Here is a 12793-nt window from a genome sequence, read left to right as displayed (position 1 = left end):
TTTCAATGTGGACTCAACGAAAGATCCTGACCTTCTGTAACGCTTGATGTAGCGCAATTACTGCGCCTACGAGAGTGCTGTTATTAGGAGCCCGTGGGAACCCGCCGCGGTGGCTCAGTGGCTAAGGCGTTGCGCTGCTGAACACGAGGTGGCGGGTTCAATTCCCAAACGCGGCGGCCGCTTTTCTGATGGAAGCGAAAAGCAAAAACGCCCGTGTGTACGAGACTTCGCCGCACGTTAAAGATTCCCAGGTGGTCAAAATTAATCCGGAGCCCTCCACTACGGAGCGCCTCATCGCCTGCGTTTCGTCGGCGCGTTAAACCCTACAAAAAATTACGCCCACCTCCCCTCGCGGGAACCCTGGTGTGATGCGACGCTGAGGGGGGTTCAAGCGCAAGCGTAGAGCAACCGTCGACCGAAAGGCCGCCGGAGAGCGGCACACCGATTATATGCGCAGCGCGCCCGAAGGAGAGGAGACCGCGGAGAGAGAAAGTACTGCACATGCGCAGCACCGCGCGCAGCGCCGCCCACCGGCGGAGTGAGAGTGCGCTGGGCCGCACACCCGCAGATGTTGAGAGAGAGTGTTCGCTCTCACCTGGGCACGCGCCGGCGCCAGTGCGTCTGCCGCGGCTATGACGCAACACAATCCAACACAATCAACTTTAACCCAATCCAATCCAAATCCAAGCCAAGCCAAGCCAAGCCAAGCCAAGCCAATCCAATGCCCCTCGCAAGAGAGTGTTCGCTATCGGAGAGGAGAGGGGGTGAGTGGAGGAGAGTGCGGACGCCGACGACGACGACGGACGCACGCAGGAAGTACAGGGCCGCCGACAAGAGATGCTCTCAGCGTCGCATCTAATAAATTAATCAATCAGTTGGGGACGCGAAAAACTTCGTACAAGCGAGAATTCGACCAAAGCCGTTTCTCTGTAACGTGATGATGACCTTATAACCGCCTTGATTCTCTGTGTCCAGCACTGTATACTCACCGGGCCTGGCCCCAAGCACCCTGGAGGCGAACCTCTGCAAGGCGCTGAGCCCCGTGAGCACATCGTGCACGAGCTGGCACTCGGGTGACTCCACCCAGCCGGCCACGGCGGACATCACGAAGGCGCCGTACAGCCGCCACTCGCGACCCGCGCTCTCCAGGTCGCGCGGAAGGCGGCAGCGCACCAGCACCGGACGACTCACGAACTGAGAGAGGGCAAGCTTGGAGTTATTCCGCGCTCACAGGGCCGCGTATCACGAGAATAATCCCTGCATTGTAGTAAAGGAGCAGTGCAACTCGTTTCGATGGCATGTGTATTGAGCTTCCAGTGAGAAAAACCAGGCGTTAGTCAACATTAGAGACCTACTTCGTGTCTGAAAATAGTGTACGCATTCACTGCCTGAATACGCACACAGTTTTTCAGCCAGCGGTATTTTAACGTCTGCCGATATTACCATCAATACCCTACTTGCTAAAATTTCTCAGCCGCGCTGTTTTGTCGCCTGTTGCTGATGACATCACAGAGTTTCACACTAATATGTAACTCTACGATTGACGCCAATGGCTGATGTCTACAGTTTTGCAGTCACTGCTATTTCGACGTCTATCGATATTAGCATAAAAACCCTACTTCCTACAATTTTGCAGCCGCGCAGTTTTGTCGCCTGTTGCTATTGACGCCAATGGGCGATGTCTACAGTTTTGCAGCCACTCCTGTTGTGACGTCTGTCGCTATTTACATTAACGTTCTACTTTCTAGAACTTTGCAGCCGTTACTCTTGTGACGTCTCTCACTTGAACTGAATTGAATTTAGTTTTTTCTTCACAACCATGTTGCAGAAAGACCAGAAAAAGAAAGCTGCTGAAACAGCTTGAAGGGCCCAGGCCACCTCACACACAGAGCAGCAAGTCAAACATGGCGAAAGAAATTACAAAACAAGTGTAGTGAGTTATAAAACAAGTGTAAAACTAGTACACTGGTACAAGAAGAAGTTTTGTTCAAAACAAATGCAGTACAGTTCTCAACAGAAAAAGTACAGCATCCCTGTACGGTGTATTAGGCTTACAAATCACATCATGCAACTGTCGGAATGACAGCGTTGAAACAGCGACTTTTCTTTTAATGAAAGCAGTACTTAATTTAACATTGTATTTAGTGAGTACTGGATGTGTAATCCACATAATAGCCAAGGCCCGTTACTATTCTCACGCAGCAGAACTGTATACAAAATTTAACATTATCCGTGGGCAGTCTTTGTACACCTATAGACTGATCCGTTATTACAAGTCGGAAAAAGTTAAGCACGACAATTTATTAGCTGAATTAGCCGGGCTTACAGCGCACCATCCTGTGTATGGTACACAAAATCCCGAGAAATGGAAAGTTAATGTTTGCCGCACTAATTACGGAAAACAGACGGTGAAATTTCGCTCGCCGTCAACCCTGAACGAACTGTACGAAAAACATACCCTAGATTTGATAAATAAATCATTTAGAGATTTACGCAGAATATTTCTGTAAACCGAACCAAAGTGCAGGTAACAATATCCTGAGTTCGTTTTCTGTTTCGTGTCATCTGAGTCGTGCCAGCGCTTCTTGTCGCGCACATTTTGTACTCACGCATACCTTGCTTTGGTGTAACGCGCATTGTTCCAGCGTTTTCTTTTATGTTTTTTTTTTAATCTTACGCATATTATGTAAATAAGATCATTATTGTTCTCCCATCCTTATATTGTTTAACTTTGTTATTTATATAGCGATCTGTGTGTGTACATTTGTGTCCACGAGCAGCGGCGTCTGCAAATTCAAATTCACTGAGTGTATTTTTAACGTGCTGCGCTTTCCACTGTATGCCTTATAGAGGGCACGGACCCCCGTCACGCCTTTTCTGGGCTTTTTGTCCGTGCCCCTAAGCATGCTAGGATGTATGAATGAAGTGGTTTGATTTGATTTGATCATTTGTGTCACGTAGTTTATGTGGCACTTATTTACGTTCCGAGGTTCCGGTGTACGGGTCTAGTAGACTCCAACGTTCTCTTTTAATCCGGCAAGCCTGCAGGTTAGTGCATCGGCATTTCTGATTAATCCTGATATATAACAACGACATAGCTTATAGTTATACATGGTTTTAATTGCAACAGTGTCGATTCTTTTAAAAGCATCAGCAGTGTGTGAGAGATAAGGAAGGTTACAGCACAAACAAATGACCCGTTTTTGCAAAACTGTGAGCTTGTGCAAGTTTTCATTCTGGTAGTACTCCAAACAATAATTTCATAGTTGATCAGGAAGAAATAATGAGTTATACAGAGACATGTTGATTAGTATTGACGCCGATGGCTGAATGCTAATACAGTTTATTTATTTATTTGCTATTTACAGTTGTTTAACGACCACAATTTTTAAGTTGCGCTGCAGTTGCACATGCTGCGTCTATAGGACTCGGAATGGCAGCATGTGTGTAAATGCTTTATGAATGCCTTGGCAGAACTTCTCAAGTCTCTAACCCGCATTTCATAGCATCTTTGCGAAATTCCGCTGCTTTGGACACTTTCCTTGCTTTTAAGTGCGCTGTGTTAGCTGTTTCAGCCTTTTGTATAGCCTTTTTTTCGTATGCCCCTTTCTCTTAGTTTATCGTTTACGTATCGCATGCACCATCCGCATGAATGCGCAGGGAAAAAAATTGTTTCGCTCCTTAACCCGTACGCCCAGGAGATCTCAAGTACAACCGCACGGACTTTTGCATTTTTACGACAACTGTGACAAGAAATTACGTGTCGTAAATAGCTCAAGAAAGCGAAGAATACTCAGTAACCGGTTAAACGAACGCGATCATGCAAGCGAGCGCGCCTGCATGCTAAGTGCTCGACTTGCGTACTTACCAGTTCAATGAATCGCACCATAATCTTGATCCGCTCCTTCGTCGGCAACAAGCAGGTTACGCGCTTCATCATCACTCCTGAAAGCAACAAAAGGTCGGCGTGCGCCATAACGCGGACAAAGTAAAGCACTGCTCTTGGTTCGTTACTGCGACTTTACGTGCATTCCATTTATGGCAACGCGAGGTACAGAAGTGACTGGAAGAAGGGCTTGTTTAGCTCTCTGTTGCTTGCTCCACGACATCAGTAAGTGACGTCACTGTGGGACCGAAAACTAGTTCACGCAACTGCATTGTTGTCATTCTGCACAACGACAACACGGCAAGCACACCTTCCCTTCGCAGAACTCGCCAAAACGAGTGTCAAAACAAGGTAATAGTAATCACTAAATGGTGATGGTCCAAATAATCCGCATATCCTGAATCACGTCATTACTTCCTACAGGTGCAAACTGAGTCACTAGTCAGGGAAGCGCTTCTTGGCTTCTCTTCGACCTATACAGTAAACCCCCCTTATAACGAAGTCCTTGGGAGAAGAAGTAGCCTTCGTTATAAGCGATACCACGTTAAAAGCGGAGGTGTCGCGCTCTCTGTCAACTTGGGCCGTGAGACACTTATAATTAAGAGAAATTTCTAACAAAACGGTTTCTCTCAACGAAGGTTTGCCTTTTTTTTTCTAGAGCACTTAATTGGTAGAGCAGGCTCAAGCAACTGCGGATAGCCGATGGTGCCGACAAGCAGCCGACGACCACCACTTAACCATTCCAACGCCATGTTCCCGCCATGCTGTTCAGGCTTTATAAAGCACCTTCGCCAAACTACAATAGCATTAGAAAGAGGTAAGCTAAGAGACGGGCAGCTACGTCAACCAAGCGCTAAGCCCAGCGCTCTGTCGCCAAAGAGAGGAGGCATGAACAGGTTGGAATGGTGGTTTAACTGCACGTGAGGCCCATTCGAAGCTACACAAGTCGGATAGAGGTAAGCCCAGGTGGGAGTGCATGCAACGCTTGAGGAGAGATGGAAGTTTGTGCAGTCTGCAGCACTGCACCCGAAGTACAGTGGAAACTATTTACTATAGGAAAGAGTGCTTTGGGGCCCGAAAACAGCAAAACTGCCTATGTCACCGTGTTGCCCCGATTGTATGGTCACGGAGCTGGCGACCGCCGATTTCTTATCCTCCGGGCCGAAATGGCAACGTATAGCGGGATACTATGACGAGTGATCATAATTTTATATACTCTTTGAAAACCCCATTTAGGAAACAAAGATAATTTTAGATCAATGAAGCAAACGAGATAACTTCCATGCAAGACCCTCGGAGCAATGCTGGATCCTGACGGTCTCTTCCGGGAGGAGAAGAAATTTACCGACGTTGTTCAGAGGACTACCGGGAACGTGTGGCGTATAGCCATGGGATAAAGCAAACGGAAAATGCCACTTTACGCCGAGTTTGATTTTTTTTTTGCATGTGTGCGTGCATGCTTTGGGCTGCTACACGCAGTTCGACCCCAGTTTTACGAAATCCACTATTACGAATATTCCTGTTCAACGAAAAAGTTTCGGCTTCTTTCCAGTAAGTTGTGGAGACTGATTTCTCCTCCGCTTCACGAAATTTCAGACTGTTCGATAATGGGGCTTAAGTTCTAAGTGCTACCTACGCACATTGTTGTTTTTCTCCTGATTGATTGACTGACTGACTGACTGACTGACTGACTGACTGACTGACTGACTGACTGACTGACTGACTGACTGACTGACTGACTGACTGACTGACTGACTGACTGAATGATTGACTGATTGATTGATTGATTGATTGATTGATTGATTGATTGATTGATTGATTGATTGATTGATTGATTGATTGATTGATTGATTGATTGATTGATTGATTGATTGATTGATTGATTGATTGATTGTGGTACCCCCTTTGCAACGGGGTAATGACGTGTCATCTTACCAAAAAACTAATATAGCGATGTTTTATACCCTTCGTTTCATTTTACCGCTGCTCTTCGGGCAGGCACAGAATATTTTCTATCTGTTGCAGGTGGTACCTGTCCTAGGCAAGACTCCCCTCTCTACTTTTAGTCCACCAGCATTCTAATTTCCTTTAGTCGCCTCTACAGCCTTGAAGTTAACTCCCTCTCTGCTACCCTTAAATCACAGGGCTTCTGGAAGCCGAATATTTCCCTCATGTAGATTTGGATGGATACCCTCGCATTCTAACACTAGGTGCCGCATAGTTTCTATTTCTTTTCGGTAGACCATGCACACCCCATCATCTTGTATACACTTCCCCACATAGCTCTTAGTTCTCAAGCAACCTGCTGTAGTCTCAGAAAGCAAAGCACTGCCCTTGGAATTATCGTAGAAATTTTCCTTTCTGATGTCCAATTTCCCTGCCCTGTACATCTCTAACGACGTTCTAGCTTCCATTTTTTCCTCCATTTATTTCTATCTGCCTTGCTTCTTTTTTTGGTAACCTTGGCTGTGTTTGATTCTCTGCTGTTCTTTCCGTATTTCATCGCTAGCCTTCTAGTTTTCCTTAGCCACTGCGTGTTCACGCTTAACAATTTTAGCTGTACCTAAAAACTTTAGCTTTCCACCTACGTTGATACATTGCTCTCAACCTCCCCTAAAACATACTTTACTCTGAGCTTCTCGAACTTCAAACAACGCCCGGCCCATATCTCCCTGCACTGCTTCATTAGTTGTTTTACAACGCGCTCCTACAGCCAAACGGCCTACCGTTCTAAGGTTCACTTCAAGGCGTGATAAAGCGTCTGATTTTAAGTAGAGTACTGCATTCGCAAAAGTGAGGCCCGGAACCATTACTCCTTTCCACATTCCTCTCATTACTTCATATATATTACACCCCCCCACAGAGCTCTATGCTTCGTTATATCTGCGTTTCGCTGTTCTCTATTCTTAAGCTGCTCCTCGTGAGTTCTTAAATAGTTGTCCCCTCCGATTATCCACACTCCCAAATATTTATACTCCTTCACTCTGGGTAATTCGCCATGCTGGATTGACACTGCGGCAATGCTGGTGTCATTGAAAACCATTATTCCCGATTTTTTCGTGCTAAAATTTAACCCGAGGTCTGCGGCTTCCTGGCCAATTATCTTTATGAGTCGTTGCATATCGGTCTGGTTATCAGCTAAAAGTACAATGTCGTCTGCGCATAACATTCCCGGAATCCGCTGTTGTACCACTTCGCCTTGCAGCATATGGGTTAGTCTGAACCTTACTTGACTTTCTTCCAGTTTCTTTTCTAACCATACCTCGTAAATCATAAACAGTATTGGGCTCAAAGGGCATCCCTGTTTCAGCCCTCGACGGGTGTTGACCTGCTGTGCGCATTTCTGCCCTTCCCAGGTCAGTGCACTCTATGATCTTTACAGATTGCTTTAAGGAACTGTATTAACTCGGCATCTAAGCCCTGGAGTTTCGGCACCCTTTACAGCTGTTCTCTGTTTACGTTTTCATACGCCTCTTTAACGTCCGAGAACGTAATCCATAACAGTAAATTCCGAGCTTTCTCAATTTCAGTGCACTATGTTACTACGAACAAATTATCATCGAAGCACCTGTCTTGTCTAAATCAATTCTGAAGTGCCCTAAAGATTTCATTTTCTTCCATCCATGCTTGAATTTGATTTTGTCGCCTGCAATACGAATCTACACACCATTGACGTTACTGTGAGTGGTCTGTAGGAATCAATACTAGCCTTGTTGCCTCTGCCTTTATATATTAAATTCACCCTAGTTTCTAGCCAATCATCGGGTATCTGCTTGGTTTGTATCATCTTATCTATTGCCCTCATAAAGGATGCCTTACGTTTTGGTCAAAGCAGCTTTATCGGCTGCATTGATTTGATTGATTGTAAGGTTTAATGCGCCGAAAAAACGCAGACGATGAGGCGCGCCGTAGTGGAGGGCTCCGGATTATTTTGACCACCTGGGGATCTTTAACGTGCGCTGAAATCTCGACCACACGGGCGTTTTTGCTTTTCGCCTCCATCAGAAAAGCGGCCGCCGCGGCCGGGAATCGAACCCGCGTCCTCGTGCTCAGCAGAGCACGAGCAGCCTTAGCCACTGCAGCCTTAGCCACTGCAGCCTTAGCAGCCTCAGTGGCAGCCTTAGCCTCAGAAGCCTTAGCCACTGAGCCACCGCGGCGGGTTTATTGGCTGCATTGGTACTCCGCCCGAGCCCCCTGCTGTTGGACGGGAAAGGGGGGGGGGGGGGGAAGGGGGGTGGTACCTTTTGCTCTGCTTTTCAGTGCGCAAGCACTTTCGCGTCCGCTACTGGGGTTTAGCGGCGGTGGTGGCGACGGCCACGGCAATCACGTCGTAACCGAGCGAGCGAAGGCAGAAAGAAAACAGCGGAGAAAAATGAGGCGAAAGCATGCGAAGGAGGGCAGTAAATATTTCTATGGACCATAACGGTATGCTGAGCCCGCACGAGATGCTCGTCGGAGTGTCTGGCAAAATTGTCAGGGGGAGGGCGGCACGCGCTGCTGTGGCGCCATCTCTCTCACTGCCTCCCCCTCACACTTTCGGCCGATGCTACTGCTCCGTGCGTGGCCCATCCGAACCATGTGACGGGAGGTTCAAGCACGATTTGCAGCAACATGATCGCCGGTGGCGGCGACGCGCTGCGAGATAGCAGCACAGTAGCGCGCGCCGCCGTGCGTTCGCTGATAACGCGATCGCTTCATGGTTGGTTGGTTGGACTTTATGTGAGCCCATAGAGGGGTCACCATCAAGGCGGCCGATGGGGCGGTCCCCTATTCTCGGGGCCCGTATGCTTCCAGCCTCTCCAGGCCCCGAGCCACGAGGGCTATGTGGGTCGGCACGGTAGGGCTGGACCGCAAGATCTCCCATCGCTCTTTGGGTGGAGGGTTGGGTGAGGTCAGGGAGGTGGGTGGGGGTGGAATCTGTGGGATGGGGGTCTTGAGGGACGTGCACTCTGCAATGACGTGACGCAGAGTGCCTCTTTCTTGTTTGCAGAATGGGCATGTGTCATCATACCGATTTCGAAACATTTTATGTAGCATTGTTGGATGTACTAATGACCCTGCCTGTATCCTTCGTAGTATTGTTTGCTCTTTTCGTGAAGATGGCAGTTCGCGCTGCGCCCAAATTTCGCATTAGGGAGCATAGTAATCGTCAGTGCATTTTTTTTTTTCGAATCACGGTTGCTCAAATTTATTTCCCTTTCCCCAGTCTTCTGTGGCGCTGTTGTTACCAGTGTAGGTTTCACTTCCCCCATTTCCCTAAGGTATAGATCTCACTAATCACTCGATGAATATGCGCCAACTCGGGCTCTCCTTCTAAATGTTTCTCCTCCTCATAAATCAAGAATTTTTTATGGACATCGCCTTTTGAGCTTACTTATTTTACATGGCGCCAAACTTTCTTAGGTGCGCTTTTGTCCTTCTTCCGTATTTCTGCCATCCATTGTTTGCTTTTTTGCTTGATCTTTGCTTGCACCATTTTCTGCACTCCTAGTTCTTGCTCCCGGTAGCTATCACATTTTTCCTTCACTATACATCCGGCTCCATACCAACTCTTTTTGCCTCTCTATGTTCTCTCGACGCCTTTTTCCGCTGGTAATATCCTCTTCTATTTCGTGATTCCACCAGCATCTCGGCTTTCTTTTTATGAACCTGATAATTTCATCGTGATCCCAATTTTTTCCTTGGTACTTAATGACTTCGTCTTCCGTAACATCACATCAGCGATGATCTTTAACAGTTCATTGTTCAAATTAGTGCCTCCGGCTGTACCGATTTCTACATTCGTTCGAGTTGCGCCTCCAAAGTGCAAGGTAAGCCGCTTGTGGTCGCTTCCTAAGCTGTCTGTTCCGTTTTCATCTATCCTCATTTCCCGCAACCTTTCGTATACTGTCTCGGAGACTAGACTATATATTCTATGCTGGACTGTCTGTTTCCGCTTTCCCATGTTATTTGTCTGTCACGCTTGTTGTTTTGTGTGTGTGTGTGTGCGTGTGCGTGCGCGTGCGTGTGTGCGTGTGTGTGTGTGTGTGTGCGTGTGTGTGTGTGTGTGTGTGTGTGTGTGTGTGTGTGTGTGTGTGTGTGTGTGTGTGTGTGTGTGTGTGTGTGTGTGTGTGTGTGTGCGTGTGTGTGTGTGTGTGTGCGTTTACCATTACTATCCGGTTTTCCTGACATAGATCTATCACTGAAGAGCTATTGTGATCCATCCGTCCAAATCTTCTATGTGGATGCACTCACATCTTCAATTAAGATTATTTAACCTGAATTTTTGAACTTGTTCATATCTTTTTTAGACAGTTCACCATTTCCTCATTTTCCTCCGTAGCTACGCAGCCATTCCACAGATACACAACTCCTAACAATGTATTTTTCCCCGCTATCGTGTCTTTAACCCATAGATGCTCTTTACAGCTTTCATGCACTCTCTTTCAGTCGGTCCCTTGTTTAGTAAGCATGCCACGGCTCCCCTTCTCTTCATTTTTGTGGTCCTGTTGTATCATTTGCCACAAGGGCTAATTCGGGGGAGGGGGGTGACCGAGGGAACAAGGCCCCCGGTGACCTTGGCACTCCGAGCGACGATGGCTTCTTGCACCGCCGAATCCGAGCTGCCCAACGCCCTCGCCCAGTGCTCACCGTCTCGATATGGGGCGAATGGGTTGGGGGGGAAGGGGGGGGGGAGGGAGGAGGGGGGGGGGCATTCAAAGAGGAGATGATCCATGGTTTGGACCACTCCACAAGCGGAGTGCAGACCGGGGTGCACAAGCGGTGCAGGCGGTAGAGGTTTGGAGGTGAGTCTCGGCTAAGGCGTACACGTTTATTTTTCCCCGTTCCAAGTTGGTTTTGAATTTCCACCCACCTATTAGGCTTTCTGCCACCCTGAATATTTATGTAGCTGATTAAATATTTATCGCATTTGTTTTTCTTTTTCGTTTCCGCTTACGGGGTTTACTTTTGTCTCTTATTAAACTATTGCCTCTTGTTTCCACTTAAATTGTCTTTGTCTACGGCCTCAGCAATGTCTATAAATTCTCCGGTTAGCCCTAGGCTTGGCTGCCTCCAAGCGTTGAGTGTGCATACGTCCCTCGCAATGGAAGTGGTGAGCGAATATACCTGCAAAGTTGTGACCCCGGATCCCAACCATGAGGCTGAGATAATTAGAAGGATAAGAATGGGATGGAGTGGATTCGGCAGGCATTCTCTGGTAATGAATGGCAGCCTACCATTGTCTCTGAAGAAGAAAGTGTATGACAGCTGCATCTTACCGATACTCACCTACGGGCCGAACCTTGAAGGCTGACTAAGAGTGTTCAACTTAAATTGAGGACGACTCAGCGAGCAATGGAACGGAAGATGGTAGGTGTAACATTAAGGGACAAGAAGAGAGCGAAGTTGGTCAGGGAACAAATGCTTGTTAAGGACATATTAGTAGAAATTAAGAATGAATGGATGTGGGCAGAACATGTAATGCGAAGGCAAGACAACCGTTGGTCATTAAGGGTAACAGAGTGGATCCCTAGAGAAGGCAAGCGTAGCAGGGGGCGGCAGAAAGTTAGATGGGCAGATGAGATTAAGAAGTTTGCGGGGATAAATTGGTCGCAGTTAGCACAGGACCGGGGTAATTGGAGATTAATGGGAGAGGCCTTTGCCCTGCAGTGCGCGTAGATAGGCTGGTGATGATGATGATGACCACTTGCCGCCTAGTTGGCCTTCCTTAGCTTCGCGGGGTCCCATAAAAAACTACCGCTCTCCCACCTAAGCGCCACCCCACCTTGTTTCCTAGCCTGGGGCTGAAGTGAATCCCGCCCCACTGAAAAGTTTGCCTGTGTCCAATGCTGCCCACTACCATGTTCACGTCTATCCCTTCAAACCCAAGTTCCCTGCCGCGCCTCTCAATCTCGCTGTTAGCAGCGAGTACTGCCCGTCCGCTTTGTCACCTCCGGTACGGTGCAGACTGCAATCAGCACATTGGGGACCGTCGCCCTCAGATCGCTTACCCCCTTCGCTATCTCCTGGCCAAGCTTTCCCTCCTCCCCCTTGAGAACGGAAGGTGAAGAGGTTTTAGAAATAAAATTAACATGCAATAGAATTACCATGCAATTAGAATTCGCATGCACTAGAAGCGGCGCAATGCGCCAACAAAAGTGGCCCGATGCTTCGCCTCCATCTCGGCGCGCGATGCCGGAAGACCGAAGACTGAAGGCGAAAACCGGCCGGAAAACGTCATACCTGGACTTCCGACCGGATAGGCCGCCTCTGCCATGCTCTTTTTGTCGTTTTCCCTGTATAGGCTCGCCACAGGAAGTATGATATTTGTTGTTGATGATAGCACTTATTAGTACAATTTTCGTGTTCGAAAAGTATGCACGAACGCCAAACGAGGCATACGTTACCATGCCGCATTACTAAGCAGGATATTACCACGCCAGGATGTTTTATAACATACGGAAGTGACAGCCGCGGTGGCTGTGCTTGATGACAGGGATATACTACACTACGTTAGATACTTTGTAAAACGTTTTGTTTTTCTTCTCTCATCTAGCGTAGCAAGCCAGCCCGACGGCTCGGCTAACATCACTGGTTTTCATTAAAGTTATTCTCTCTCTCTCTCGCTGCAATGCGTTTTTCTTTTTTTTTTTTTATGCGACGGAGATGAATGTTCGCATTACATGCTATTTAGGAAGGATGGTGAATACTGCTGGACTTCGGCCCGGGACGTTTCGTTCAGTTCCAGAAACAAACTCACATTTGTTCAGGAAATGCCTGTTTCGTTAAACGCGTCAGTTTTCTTTCCCTGTGGGCTTAGAGAACAGTCTTCAAAAAAACAATTTTTGGCGAAACTAAAACAAGGTGCCAGTCCTAATAGAAGTTCTCTCCCGGTTAATAGGTATACAGTAAACAAAAAGAACCAAC

General features: G+C 47.5%; 1 protein-coding gene across 1 annotated transcript in view; it reads right to left on the bottom strand.

The window, feature by feature from the left end:
- Window positions 1–12793, bottom strand: part of LOC144175281 (F-box only protein 47-like) — a 49997-nt gene that overhangs the window by 21779 nt on the left and 15425 nt on the right. Inside the window, exons 4-5 of the mRNA XM_077704369.1 lie at window positions 3869–3945; window positions 900–1194 (exon numbers count right to left, since the gene is read on the bottom strand). Coding sequence (XP_077560495.1) covers window positions 900–1194; window positions 3869–3945 — 372 coding nt within the window. The remainder of the gene's footprint in view (window positions 1–899; window positions 1195–3868; window positions 3946–12793) is intronic.

The sequence above is a fragment of the Haemaphysalis longicornis genome, unplaced genomic scaffold (genome assembly GCF_048455015.1).
Source record: "Haemaphysalis longicornis isolate Haplotype H1 unplaced genomic scaffold, Haemaphysalis longicornis Haplotype H1 scaffold_3, whole genome shotgun sequence".
In the NCBI taxonomy this organism is placed as follows: domain Eukaryota; kingdom Metazoa; phylum Arthropoda; class Arachnida; order Ixodida; family Ixodidae; genus Haemaphysalis; species Haemaphysalis longicornis.
The sequence above is the reverse complement of the archived record's forward strand: the minus strand, read 5'-3'. Positions and strand labels throughout refer to the sequence as shown.